Source organism: Pristis pectinata, chromosome 12 (genome assembly GCF_009764475.1).
Source record: "Pristis pectinata isolate sPriPec2 chromosome 12, sPriPec2.1.pri, whole genome shotgun sequence".
Taxonomy (NCBI): Eukaryota; Metazoa; Chordata; class Chondrichthyes; order Rhinopristiformes; family Pristidae; genus Pristis; species Pristis pectinata.
In genome coordinates, this window is record NC_067416.1 from 10285209 (window position 1) to 10300781 (window position 15573).

Genomic DNA, 15573 nt, shown 5'->3' on the forward strand with positions numbered 1-15573 from the left:
AGCTGGATCAGTGCAATCTACCTCACCTTGCCTAGGTTCAAGTAGTAGTCATGCCTGCCCTGATCAATCTCAAGTGCTCATATCCCATTAACAGCCAGGGGAGAAATACACTTTGATCTCTAGCCCTAAAAGGGTATCTCCTGCCAGCTATATTCACCTCCACGCAGCCTCTTCCATTGTAGTTCTCTCTTCCACCGAGCAACAGGAGGACGTATGCACAGCCAATGCTCTTGCATTCATTAAGCACCAATGACCAGAGGTGACTTCCTATACCCAACTATCTAGCCTCAAGAATGGTCCTGCAAAACTGAATTCTAATTTAAGACTTTTTACCCCCCTTTCCCTTTAAGTATCTCATAATTGCAAAGAGCTGGTGTTACTATAGCTCGAGTGAGCTAAAGTAAATAAAAACCAGCAGAGGTACCCATTAAATGTTGACACTTCAAATAATGTCCAGATTGCCTATGATTGTGGCTTTTGCATAAGTAACATAATGACATCTTTATTATGCATCAGACCACTCATTACTGGTCGGCATAGTCCAAAGAGAGCATTCCCCAGCCCAACATCAGAAGGTTGAGTTCCAATTTTGCTCTAATGCCTGAACAACTATCTAAGCTAACAATACAACGTATAAATGGAAGAACATTGCACTTTACTAAGTGCTGTCCTGGTAATGAGCCATTGTAAAATGGGCTGTCAAACTTGGTGCTAAAGATAGCATGTCACATCACTTTTAAGCACAGAAAGAAAATATAAAAGGAGGGAGGAAGGTAGGAAAAAAAGACGGGAAGGAGTGAAGGGAAACAGAGGGAGAGAAAGAAAGAACTACAGATTGCATGGATCAATTTGCCATTCATCATACCACCATTTGTAGGAACTTGTTTTGTCTAAAATTTCCCCCAACATTGGCCCCAATCCCATAAGGAATTAAGACTTCACTCATATTACTGATAGAATCCAAAGCTTGCTACCACATAAAGAAGCTCAGAAAACAACGGGGTCAGAGAAAACATGTTACTGCTTGAGGGAGAAAGGTATGTCAGTAGGATTTGAGGGAGGAGGGCAAGATAAACATCAGCATGGATCAGTGGAGCTGAATGGCTCTTTCCTGTGTTGTATATATTGCATGACTACAAGCAGTGTGATCACATTTTTCTTTTCTACAATTGAAAAAATAGCAATAACTTTTCAATTTAATTCTTCAAAGAATAAAAGGGTACCCACATGCAACTTCATCAAGAGCTGTGATCACCAGCCAACTGGCATTTTTCTCTGCCATCTTTGCACGTTGTTGCACAATTTTGTCTTGCCATGACATACCTGAAAGGAAGTTAAAAACATGATCACTGAAAACTTGAAATAGTACTTTCATGAGAACACTCGGCACCATTTTACCTCGAAACTTGAACCAGTCCTTACTGGTTTACTCATTTCAATAGGGATCATTGGATACGAAACAAAAATCTGCGGTCACCTTATCCAAGACTGCTCAAGCAAACTCAGCATGTATCAGGGACTTCTCTAGTACATGTTCACTGGACAAATCCAATTTCTAAAATAGCCATTACGTGCTTTAGCACTCAAGTGGAGGAAACCCAAGTCTACACTGTCAGGCAAGGAATGGCACAAGACACCATAGCACTGAAAACAAATTCATCTCTTAAATAGCATGAAGGATACAAGTGAGTTTTTCCATGTTTGAAGAAGTTTGAGTGTTGTGTAATGTTATTCTTATTTTCTATTTCCATCACTAAAACAATCATCCAGATTACATACATGAATAAATTACAGTGTAAAACCATTACAGTGACTTTCAGATCACCATCGTGATTTATGTCATACAACAATTTAGTCTACGGTTCCTAGCCACACCAAGTTTAATACATTGTACTAGGTTTCCAGGTCAGACCAATGTTCCACACTAAAAACTGTCATCCTGCAAAAATACTGCCTTACACTGGCAAAAATATGATTTAAATATTGTACTAAAGTATCTATCCATCATGAGAAGTCCTGGGGAAAAAAATGAAAATTTAATTTAAAATTAAACAGGGATTTAACAGGGTAAAGAACTGCAAAATTGTATTTCAATTAAGGCCTCAAAATTACCACTTGGTCTCCCTTCTTTTGTTTTTAGAAAGCTTTAACCATCACTGACCATATCTGTCCAGTTTCCACGCAGTTACCTAGTGAGGCTACGAGGAGGTACATTATAACTGTAGTTGGAAGATTTCTGTAAGATGCCCTGACTGAAGCAGATTTTCTATATACTGTTCTTCACCGAGTTGATGTCAGAGAACTGAGCCTAGTACGCCTTGTTTGGCAAAGCCCTATCACCATTTTCTGCCTTCCTTGTCACCTTTCCTTGCAATCCTTCAAGCAGGATGCTCCCTGCACATTCTGTATCTCAAGAAGCATTTCTAGCATTTTCAGTTTTCATTTCAGATTGAGAATCTGCAGTGTTTTATTTAAAAAACAACTTTTAGAAAATTTCAAACATAGGATTCAGCAAATGTATTGTCAGTTTCAACACATTCTTCAAAGCAGCTCCCCTTGTAAATGAAGATGCCAAAGGAGGTAACATTTTGGTTTCCTGAAAGAATATTACAACTAATGTTTTGATTTTCACTTACAATTTTAATGGTCAGGGCAAGGCTTGTTTTTTTGCTTTAAATTTCATGTTGATGCAAACGTTTAAGATTATATCATTAATAGTCACATCATTAATCTACTTAAATGTTGGTCTTTTGAGGTTAACCTATCGGAATTAGAAGGCTGGTTAAAGATCTGTCCTTGTACCTCACATCTAGCTCAAAATGATAGTACAGTATCTTCTCTATTTAACATGGTATCGATATTAACAAGCTACTGGTACTCTCCTGCATGAAAATTCCACGAAAAATGAAGGGATAACACATTTTTTTCATCTTAGATTCATCTTCTCCATCAACCAGGAGAGACTGTGCAACACCCTTTTCAAATTTGACTGCTCACAGAAATTCATCACCAGTTTACATTTGCTTCTCTTCAACATGCAAGCATAATCCTAACGTCAGGTCTAAAACTGCCTTAACTACATATTAATGACTGCACATTAAAGGCATTTCATTTTGATCTGAAGACTTCGAAAATTTTTGACAGATCGCTCTTTTCATTTTTGAAGTGCTTGATGGACAAAGCAGTAAAATGCACAGTTAATAGATGTGCATGCTTAAATACCCATTTGCCCTGATACAGAAAGTGACCTTTAGGAGTACTCAAAGAATGAAGTCTGAAATGAAAATTCCACACAATAATCAAAATAATTTTAAAATATTATGTTGTATTCAAAGTAGCAGCATGGAATGACTTACTATTAAGAAAAAAATCTGAACAATTCCAATTGTCCTATAACCATCAATGACTCTTATTCAACTTTATTTAGCTTAAGCTTGCAATAAGACTCTTCCAAAGATAGCAGACTTACCAGTATAACTCAAATCCATAACCAATAAGGGTTTACAAGGTCGGCTTGGTTGATCCTTCCAAATCATATCAACAAGATTTTCTTTGACAGGCAGAAGAATATGACCTGCATTCTTCAGTGCTTTAGACAAACTTTTCCATTGGTCTGAAAAATACATAGAGTATGCAAACACATGAGAAAACATATGGAAAAATAACAGCTATCATGTGATTTCATTCCCATTCCCCATCTAAATCTGACTATCCATACAACATGCAAAGATAGCCTAAATACTCGAAATTTATGATGCCAAATAGTTCCTGCCACATCATCATTTCTTTGAAATTATGTTATCTTCACTAAACTAGCAATTTCTATGCATTAAATGCTTCCTATATATTCTCCCTTAAAGACCTTAGTCTCTAGTGACGCAGTGACACATTTAAAATTATATTCAAAAAAAATTAATTTGAAAACATTGCTTCTTGTCAGTAAAGAAACACTTAAGCATGATTCTTTTGAATAGGGAGGTAAGCAGACGATGTATGGATGAGTTCACAAACTTAAATGTGATTCTTCTACATATTATATAAGTTTAATGTACAATGAGAAAACAATGCATGGAAATGAGAGCAGATCATCAAAATATATTGGCAATGTGCAAATTTCACTTACCATATGCAATAATAAAAGGATCCACACCAACCTTTGACCCTTCAGGTAATACCTTTATCAGCCAATCTTCCTGGCTAGGTGTGCTCTTTAAACCTACAAATAAAGTTTATTTTAAAATTGCATCTATACAGTGCCTTATCTAACTTCTTGATAAAGTACTTGAAACCCGAGAAATACTTTGAAGCAAGTTACTGGCATAAAACAGGAAGTGCAGCAGTCAAATTTGCTTGCTCAAGATTGGAGTTTCAGTTAATAACATACTTTTAAGTTACTGTGAAACTTTTATTTAACTTGTTACAGCCTGTTTACAGTTAGACAAGTTCCTGCAAACAATGACAGAATAATGATCAGCTAATCCATCTACAGTGAGGTTACTTGACTAATAAGCATTTACACAGAACCTGGGGATAATTCACCAGCTCTTCTCCAAAATGTTGCCATTGAATCAGTTATATCCATTCGAGAGAGATCAGATGGCACTTGGGTTTGAATGCATCTTCCACAAGATGGTACCTCCAATAGCACAGTGCTCTTTTGGTATTGCACTGCAGTCAGCCTTGATTTTTGTGTTCAAGTCTCCAGAATGTGAGGTGAACTCATAACCTTCTATCATTGACCATTGAACCATAGATGACACAGAACACATTCAAAAATCAAAACCATTGGCACAAATTTCCCAACTCAGAATAGCAAGCAGGTGTCAAACAGTTTGTGTTATAGTCCTGTCAACTTTGCATAACACAGAGCCTGAAAAGAGGAAACATACAGAATATCGAATACCAGCTTGTGAAAGAAAGATCAAGCTTTTCAGTGAGAGTAAGATGTACATATATTTAACTTGTTACAGCCTGCTTAATTAAAAACACAATTTCCAAGGAGACAATGGGAGACTGCAGATGCTGGAATCTGGAGCAACAAACAATCTGCTGGAGGAACTGAGCAGGTCAAGCAGTATCTGTAGGAGGAAAGGAATTGTCGGTGTTTCAGGTTGAAACCCTGCATCAGAACTGACATCATCACAATATACATATATGCTTATAACTTGAGCTCCAATTTTGAACAAGTAAAATGACTCCACCTTACAGCACTAAGCAAATCTCATCAATAAGGGGCAAGAGGTTAGGGGTGGGGGGATAAACAGCAAGCAAATGGGACAGATTGAATAAACTCTTTCAAAGAGCCAGGATAGCCATGATGGGCCAAATGTCCCCCTGACGTGTTGTAACATTCTATGCTTCTATAGATTTGCCTATCCTTGACAACTGCCAGACTTCAAAAATATTTACCTCCCTCATTAGTTGGGGGAAACTTAGGATGGATGGCACACATTATATCAGAGTTTATCCTTCTCCGTGATAGTTATCAATTAATCCAATCTCTCAGCCACTAAACATGAATTCACTCACCCAATTTCATTAGGGTCCAGTTTTTATCCATTTGCTGGGCAGCCTGAAGAAAGTAACGCCCATCAGTCCACATGGCTGCATGCTCCTCTGTTACAATTGCAGTACCTGGAGATAAACCAAATTGCAAACCCTCAGCACATTTAATATCATTTACAACTGAGGAACAAAGTACAGTCAGGATCACAGCAGCATAGGGCTGATATTGGGAAATCATTTATGAAGCCACCAAATTTCCTACACTCAAATAAACAGCCAAAAAAAAATCATTTAAACACACCAAGTGATTCTTAACAGCTGGTATTGAGGAAAGATTGAAAGTTGTGCTGGAATAAATATGGGCACTGAAGGGAGCAAGTTTCATGGGTTGAATGACCTTCTCCCTCTCTGGAATTTAACATTTATGGACAATCCACCAGAGATGATTCTTTACAAGTGGTGTTCAGTCATCGCGTGACAAGAGAACAAGGGTAACATGAGAGTATATTCTTCACCTTATTGCTTACCTTGAAGATAAATATAAACACGTAGTTTTCTCCCCCCATTTCTGATCCATATTTCCTTTTACGTGCACACAAGACAATAACTGTCCATAAATATTAGGCAGATAAAAACAAGCTCCAACAATGAATTCAGGAGAAGTTTATATACCCTTTATTGGACAGGGAAAGGCTACAAATATTTAGTAATTAAATCTTATAAATTCTATTGGTTGCCATCACTGACAAGCCCATACTCAAAGTATTTTTAATGTTATTACAACACGCAAATTTTCTGTTAAGTCAATTTCCAATTCATGCAAACAAGTCATCCATTTCCTTAGCATCATCTATCATCCTTTCCTGAATGCAAAGTTTTTTTTAATAATGCTCTTCCTGAGATAGAGTCGGGCAAAGCTTTGGACGGATTTGAGGATTAAGATTTTAAAACTTGAAAGACTGGGTCGTTGGCAGAGATGGGAACTGATGCAGGTCAGCAAGCTCAGAGTTGATGGAAAAAAAATAAGAGCTGGTCAGGGATCAGGATTTGGCCAACAATTTTAGATGAGGTCATGCTAAGTGAAGGAAAGAGGCCAGAAAAGCTTTGGAACAGTCAATACAGAGGTAACAAAAGGTTTCAGAAGTTAACAGACTAAAATAGGGGCAATGTTACACCATATAACAGTTTCCATTGAAAGGAAAAACAAGGTAAATCATAGGATCATAGAGCACAGAAATGGGGTCTTTTGACCATGATGTCTATCTATGCTAATCCTACTTGTCTGCATTAGGTCTGTATCTGTCTATGCCTTTCCACAAGATATAGGAGCAGAATTAGGCCATTCTGCCCATCAAGTCTTCTCCACCATTCAATCATAGCTGATTTTTTTCTTCAACCCCATTCTCCTGTCTTCTCCCTGTAACCCTTAACCCCCTTACCGATCAAGAACCTATCAATCTCTGCCTTAAATACACCTAATGACTTGGCCTCCACAGCTGTCTGTGGCAAGGATTTCCAGATTCACCACCATCAGGTTGAAGAAATTCCTCCTCATCTCAGTTTTAAAAGGTCATCCCTTTATTCTGAGGATGTGCCCTCAGATCCTAGATTCTCTCACTAATGGAAACATCCTCTCCACATCCACTCTATCCAGGACATTTAGTATCACATAGGTTTCAATGAGATCTCCCCTCATCCTTCTGAACTCAATTGAGTACAGGCCCAGAGACATCAAACCCTCCTCATAGGTTAAGCCCTTCATTCCCAGAATCATTCACATGAACCTCATCTGGTCCCTCTCCAAGACCAGCACATCTTTCCTTAGATATCCCACCCAAAAGTGCTCACAATTGCTTTTCTTTCCAAGTACCCGTCCAGAGTTCAAGGTACCCGATTAATGTTCATCATAATTACATGTGGTTGTCTTTGGAAAAATACAAATAGAGATGTACTGTTGCATAATACTTAAAGTGTGTTCATTTAAAGAATACATCAGCCACAATGATCTATTCATATCAGATGTCAGTATTTAATGAATTTTGACATTAAATATTACTGACCTGCAGAACCATCAAAACCTGAAAGAAACTCACGCCGACAGTCACACGGAGCAATGTATTCACTCTGAGAAGCAAATTTAAAAGAACCCATTAATTTGACGCAGACAGTAAGGAACATTATTGCACAATGCAGATCAACCACTTTAGGCTAAATGGTAAAACTGATGTCTCTGTGGTCAGTGAAGCACAGTTATTAGCCTCAATAACAGAAAAAGCCAGATACTACTCAAAAGGTCACTAAAGTGCAATGCAATTATGATTGTAAGCTGGCTGGTGGGTGTGAAAAAATTCACAATTATTCATGGCAAGCTGAAATAACAGATGTATTCAAAATATAAAATACATAGCAGTTTAAAAACAATATTGCTAATCAGTTAATCAACACCTGAACATTTTGTAATTCTTTTCCAATAAAGTACAACAGTCAGTGTGATACAAGGAACATCTAAAGTGGAGAACAGTTTTAAAAGGTGGAAAAGAGTATTTAGGACTAGATATATCTCCCTTGTGTGATGTATGACTTCAGCCATTGGAGTGATTTTCCTTTGGTGCCCATTGACTTCAGGTTTACCAAGCACCTTAATACCACATTCCATCAAATGCTGCCTTGATGTCAGGAGCAATCATTCTCACCTCACCTACAACAAAACTACATGCATTAGACAAAGCTAAGCAATCTCAGAACTAACCAGATCAGTCCTGTTACATTAAGTTGTCAATGGTGGTTGACAATTAAACAGCTGATGAAGGGAGAAGAAATGGCCAAGAACACTGGATATAGCAAAAGCTGAGACACAAGAGATTCTGCAGATGCTGAAATCTGGAGCAACACACACAAAGCGCTGGAGGAACTCAGTGGGTCAGGCAGCATCTGTGGAGGGAAATGGACAGTTGACGTTTCAGGTCGAGACCCTTCATCAGGGCTGGTAAGGAAGAGGGCAGAAACCACAAAAAAGGTGGGGGGGTCACGGAAGAGTACATGCAGGTAGGTGATAGGCCCTAGTCAGTCCTTCCAGGTGAGACAGCACTTCACCTGTGAATCTGAAGGTGCGACATTTATTGCATCTGGTACTCCCGGTGCAGCCTCCTGTACATCAGTGACACCCGACGCAGACTGGGTGACCACTTCGTCGACCACCTTTGCTCCATCCACCACAAAAGCAAGGATCTCCCGGTGGCCAGCCACTTAAAGTCCACATCCCACTCCCACACCAACACGTCTCTCCACAGCCTCCTCTACTGCCATGTTGAGGCCAGATATGGGTTGGAGGAACAACACCTCATATTTTGCCTTAGTAGTCTCCAACCTAACAGCCTCAACATCAATTTCTCTAACTTCTGGCAACCCCTCCCTTCTTCTCCACACCCCCTTTTTCCTCCTTTGTCTTCCCTCATTCCTATGGCCCCCTTCCCTTTCCCCCGCCCTCATGACCTGCCTATCTACTCCCCACCTCCTTCCCTTTATTCCATGGTCCACTGCCCTCTCCAACTGGATTCCTTCTTCTTCAGCCCTTTGCCTCTTCCACCTATCACCTCTCAACTTATTACTTCTCCTTCCTCCCCCACCCTCCTACCTTCCCCCTCTCACCTGGACTCACCTATCACCTGCCTGTGTGCGCTCCTCCCCCTCGCCCCCACCTTCTTATTCTGGCTTCTGCCCTCTTCCTTTCCAGTCCTGATGAAGGGTCTCGACCCAAAACATCGACTGTTTATCTCTCTCCATAGATGCTGCCTGACCTGCTGAGTTCTCCAGCATTTTGTGTGTGTTGATATAGCAAAAAACTACAGGACCAGACATCCTCGCTGCTGTAGTACTGAAGAGCCATGCTCCAGAATTGGCTGCACTTCTAGCCAAGCGATTCCAGAACAATCACAATCCTGGCATTTACTGACATAATAGAAAACTGCCCAGGTATCTCCTGTCCACAAAAAAATCAGCACAAATCCAATCTGGTTAATCAATGTACTCTCATGATGGCATTTGGGGCTGACAGTCCTGTCAAGTGGCACTTGCACAAAGATGCCAGTTTGCATTTCACTAGGACCAGTCAGCTCTAGAGCTCATCACAGCCATGGACCAAAGAGCTGAATTCCAGAGGCGAAGTAAGAACGATTGCTCTTGACATGAAGGTAGCATTTGGAGTATAGGATTTATTGGGTGTATAGAGAAAGTGCAGGGAAGATTCAACAAGCTGGTTCCTGGGACAGTGGGTTGGTCATTTGAAATTGAAAGATAGGTCTCTATTCTTGAGTTTAGAAAAATGAGAGGCAACTGCTTTGAAACATACAATATTTTTTAAAAGGGCTTGACAGAATTTCTCCTGGCTAAGGAATCTGAAATCAGGGGTCAAAAAATCAAAATAAGAATTGAAATGAGTAGAAACTTCTTCACTCAGCTGATGAGGAGCCTTTGAAACTCTCTATCCAGGACAGCTGTGGAGGATCCGTTACTGATCGCATTCTTAACAGACTGATAGATTTCTGAATATTAAAGGAAACAAGGAGTATGACCATGAGACCATAAGATATAGGAGAAGAATTAGGCCCTTCAGCCCATCGAGTCTGCTCCACCATTCAATCATCGCCGATTTCTTTTGTCTCAACCCCATTTTCCTGCCTTCTCCCAGTAACCCTCAACAATGCCGCGCCCCCCCCACCCCCCCCCAAGAACCTATCGGTCTCTGCCTTAAATACACCCAATGACTTGGCTTCCACAGCATTCCGTGGCAACGAATTCCAGTTCAAAAAGTTGGGTGCATGCATGCCATTGACAGTGGAACACAGGGCACCAGGAATGAATTTCACCACCCACTAGCTGAAGAAATTCCTCCACATCTCAGTTCTAAAGGGACGTCCCTTTATTCTGAGGCTGTGCCCTGGGATCCTAGACTCTCCTATTAATGGAAACATCATCTCCACACCCACTCTACCCAGGCCTTTCAGTATCCTGTAGATTTCAATGAGATGCCCCATCATCTCTCTGAACTCCACTGAGTACAGGCTCAGAGCTATCAAACACTATGGGGATAGGGCAGGAAAACAATGTTGTAGTGTAACCTTGTTGAATGGCACATCAGGTGTGAAGGGCCAAATATCCTACTCTTATTTCTTATGCTTTGTAGGTAAAGTTAAATGTAACGAAAAACAGAATACATTTTGAAGGATTCGAAGGTAAATAGAACTTAAACAGCAATCCCATTCCATATGACATATATATTTCTAATGATGAGATGGCTGGTCTGGGTACCTGATGGTTGTCTCCTGAAGGGACAATCAGGGCTTGGATTGGTTCACTCCTGTGCTTCATCACCTGCCTCAGCTGCTTCAACAGCTCTGTTGTGACTTTCGGGGACATGATTCCTTCTGCCACAATCAGACAATAAAAAGGTAGAGTTAGCAACTGCAATAACTCCTCAATAATAACATTGGCTTTCAGAGGCAAACAAAAACAGATATGATGTTGCAGTAGGACATCCCTAATAGAATTTCAGAATCCCAGATAGTAAAATCAAGATCAAATCAAACCAGTGCCAACAAATCTCATTAATGGGTTGTGATCACTTTTTAAGAAATATGAAATTTAAAACTATTTTTAAATATACTCTCTCTTCCATTTGGGACTTGTCTGTTCCTACAAAGCAAACAGCAGTATATACCCTGAACCCAGACAATCCTACTTCCCGTAATGGGCACAGGTTAAATAGAATGATTTATCATCCCCCCCAAATCAGGGACAGCACGCCAAAATTACCAAAGGTGCAGGTGGACAGCGGCATTTGAATGTGTGAAATGGCATTTCTGCTGCATTTTGTTGGTTATTCTTTTTCTTGCACTATTTATTTTGTAACTTATAGTAACTTTTATGTCATTACACTGTACTGCTGCCACAAAACAACCAATTTCACAACACAAGTCAGTGATTCTGATTCTTATTGCCACAAATCACATTACTTTTAAATATGTTGGGGGGAAAAAATATGTTGAAACATCAGTTTGCTCAGGAGGTGGAACTGTCTCACTGAATTAGAAGGTATGGGCAACAAGCCAAACTCCAGCACTTGTTCTGAAGGCGAGCAGTCACCTTTCACCATTGAGCTAACATCCAGAACTAGCTCCTCATCTCATTATTGCTTATAGAAGCTTTCTCCATACAAAGTGGATGAAGTACTTGACAAGAAAGCCAGTTATTATATTTCAACAACGCTTCATAATAGAGTGCTTCAGAATTTCCACAGCACAGATTCAAGTTACACCTTTCTTTGAAGCACATTATAACCTGAAAATTATGTGGTGTGAGAAATACTTCAATACTCCTATTTCAAGCTCTTTCATCCAGGGAGGTGTTTAAAATTAATCAACACCTTTATTAAAATCAATTTGATTCAAAGGGATGAATCATTCCTGCAAAATCAAGCAAATTAGTTTCTGCACTTTTAATATAGTCACTCAAACCCACAGCAATTTTCAATGGCTGCAAAGGTCTTGTTTACGATTAGTTCAAATCGAGTCAATCAAATTCTCAGTAGCTCAGAAACCGCAGTACAGAAGTATCCCAGAATCAGTAATTTCAACATTGTAAAATAAGATAATCTCCGAATTGAAATTACACCAGCTTGAAAGGTGCTAAAAAAATAGTAAAAAGCTAGAGAGGCACTAACTTGAAAAAAACAATGCTAGAAATACTCAGCAGCAGCAATGGGTAGAGAAAAACTGAGTTAGCATTACGAGGTGATGGCCTCTCATCACAACTGGCCAGTTTTGATACAAAGCAAGAAAAGGTGGTAGCAGAGGTTATTGAATTAAATTACTTAAAAATACAATGGATTATGAACAAGCTTTGTAAATACAAGAAATTGGAGACAAAGGTAGATTTCAACGTTAAGTCCAAAGAAAGGTGATCAGGGCTTGTTAACTGACAGTCAATGATTCCAGACATCTCCAAAACTTTGACCCCCAAACCCTCACTCAAATACTTTTCCAGACAGTTATCACTTCGAAGGTGAAGTGGCACCTTCTAGATATCAAACTTGCCTTTTAATGGTTTGCACTCAGGTCTCCTACATATCATGCCACATGAAAATGTATTCTGGATTAATCTTTCTTAACACAAGACCCAATGCGAAGCAAAGTATCGTGATGAGCCTTCTCAAGACAGTTATGCTTTTACATTCTGTACTTGCCATCTGCAACTTGACTCCTGATTTATTCCACACCTCCTGTGCAGAATACTCTGATACAAAAAGTGTGCTTTAAAGTCCAGCAAGAAGTTATCAGAAAACTATGAAAACACCGACACTCATACACAACCTGGGTTATAATATTTGCGATATTTTTTGAATTCACAAGGGACGCTATGTCTTCAATGCACAATGTGAACGAAAGCTCTTCATGGGTTATAATACTTGCGACCAGGTTTCCTGATAACAGCTTTAGTCTTGCAGAAAATCTATTATTAGACTTATTTAAAAAGACAATGGATTATGAAAAAGTTTTGAAAATACAAGAAACTCAAGGCACATAGTGGAGATCACTTACCTTTAACATCCATGTTTTGTAGGTACAGTACAAGTGCCTTGAGATGTCAGAAGCACATTACTAGGAAGAAGATGATATGACCTTGCCCTTTACAATTCAACATTGCCCTGCCAATTTGTTATCTGTCCTTCCCCATACAACATTAACTGGCATCTAAACCTGTAACACATTAAACCTCACCTACAATAAACTTACTCAACAGTCATTATTGTGAAATTTTATTCTACTGTCAGGTTAATTTAGTAAATTGTGTAGTTGGCGATGGATGATTATCATTATTATTGCAGAGCTGAGAACTTTGGACACCAGTAAAGAAAGCACCAAATCTGCAGTATCAGATGTTTTTTTTCCCCCCAACTAAAACACACATGACCTTATGCAAGGTCAGAACTTAAGGTTTAAACACTCATGTAAGTCTTAGGCTGCCTCTAACGTGCAATCTAACATACAGGCTGCCCAATCAGGCATTGAATGAATTGTTAAATTGGTCACTAGGCCTAAGACAACTTCTGACCGAAAACAATTCACATATTCTGGACTAAAGTGCAGCTGAATCAATCTACTGTTCTGATATCAATTTTGCATAGAGTTAAATTTTAATTATTTTTCTCTTTATGAAGTTTAGAATACTGAAACTGTATTTACTCTTAATTATTGGAACATCAAGTTCAAGTCACACTCCATGGATTTGTACATACAACCAAGTCAAATATTCCAGTACAATACTGAGAACAGGCTGTACTGCTGAAGTTGCCTGTCTGTATCTCAGGTGGATTCAAAACATGCTGTGGTACTTTTTATCTGAAGATGAGCAGTGACTGATGTCACATCAAGGTTTCCTCTCTCTCACACATACTCACCACCAGCTTCCCTCCACCAAAGAGAAACATTGACAGGGTACTTCTGTGCTTAAGATTTGGCTTGTGCATATATGCAAGCCAACAAGATCACAGTACAAGATTTTAAAAATTCACCAGGTATCATATATTCTCAATGCAGTGTAAATGAAAGCTTTCTCCTTCTTTGTTTATGTTTTCTCAACCTGCAACCCAGACAATAGAACTGGAAATTAACATTTTTAGCAGAATACATGAATGCACTGATATATTGATGTTACACCTTGGAGTTGGGCTGGATGGCAGGCTCCTGGTCTCAGCTGTGTCACGAATGAACCAAGGACATTTGACTCAATGACTCCCATTTTTAGCTGTGGGACCAGATCCAAAGCGGTACAGCAGCAGATCAGCACCCAGCCCAGCCATTTCCCAAACACCCATATCATGCAGTCTGGAAAGACCCACAAAAGGCATACTTGGGCAAAAACATTAAAAAAAAATTAAATACTCCTTGAACCTCTGTGGCGACCTCCTTGACTGCACCCTATACAATTTAATAAAATATTGAAGACGCTGTTGCCTATAATTCTGGGATTCATTCAGTCTCAAAGTTCAGTCAGATATGGCTTTTTAGCACATTCTCTCATGTACTGATTATAGTTTTACCTTTCAAAATGGACAGGAATAGAGTCAAATATCAGTAGGAATGTATTAGTAGGAATGTCAAAGTTAGATTTGACATTTCTACCAAGAGGTTTGCTTGAATACAGCTCACTGGATTGTGCCTGTTTCACACAACTTCAACTCTGTTTTATATGAAGCATGCATCGTGTTTCTGAATAAGAATTGAGAACTACCAGGGATAAAAGCAAAGCCACTGTATGCAGCAATTTGCATAATAACACATTACTGAGAAAGTATTCTAATGCCTCGCATCTTAAAAACAGTCAAACTTATTTCCGTAGTACAGTTATTAATATAACACATCCTACTTTCCTCAACTTTTTAGTAAAATTGGTAAGGTGAAATTTCATGCCAACTGCAAAGCTGTGGAAAGCAAGCGTGGAGATGACACATTTGTGATATTTACTCCATTTCTCTGCCACTTCACAAATGGGTTCCTTCTACTTTTCAGGGGTTGAAACTGAGATTTTGACATCCCACTTAAATGGACCTTCCTGACATCAGATTGCAACTTAGCCAGGACATGCAAATTCAGTAATGTTGCAAACATCAAAAATACACATGCAATTAGGAGGACAGATTCAAAATTTCCATGCAAGCACTCAATCCAGTGTTATTCCTCAGATATCCTTTCATGGATAAATTCACTAACTCAAATAAAAAGATGTGAATCCTGCACAGCTAAACCAGAACTGAACTGGCCCACCTGGCTGACATCCTTGCTTAATGACAATGATTATTACAGCCCACTAAGAAATGTCACGAACCAGCAACAAAAGAAACACACTGAGCATGATTTAGTGTTAAAAACTATTTTATTAATTACTACTTATGATAATACGTAAAATAAAAGTAAAAATGTTAGTATGTTAGAATTCAAAAATGTTAAACCTCGAACGTTAACCCCAAAAACTAAACTCGTCGTGTGTGTGTGTGACCAAGTCCAAAACTCC

At 39.1% G+C, this 15573-nt stretch overlaps 1 protein-coding gene across 2 annotated transcripts in view; it reads right to left on the minus strand.

Annotated features, from left to right (window-relative positions):
- The window catches only part of xpnpep1 (X-prolyl aminopeptidase (aminopeptidase P) 1, soluble), a 65134-nt gene that overhangs the window by 41686 nt on the left and 7875 nt on the right, over positions 1-15573 (minus strand). For both annotated transcript variants that reach the window (XM_052027449.1, XM_052027450.1), the window contains 6 exons: positions 10813-10928; positions 7566-7629; positions 5530-5634; positions 4124-4216; positions 3470-3613; positions 1228-1323 (listed from right to left, as the gene is read on the minus strand). In XM_052027449.1, coding sequence (XP_051883409.1) covers positions 1228-1323; positions 3470-3613; positions 4124-4216; positions 5530-5634; positions 7566-7629; positions 10813-10920 — 610 coding nt within the window. In that variant the 5' untranslated portion in view covers positions 10921-10928. The remainder of the gene's footprint in view (positions 1-1227; positions 1324-3469; positions 3614-4123; positions 4217-5529; positions 5635-7565; positions 7630-10812; positions 10929-15573) is intronic.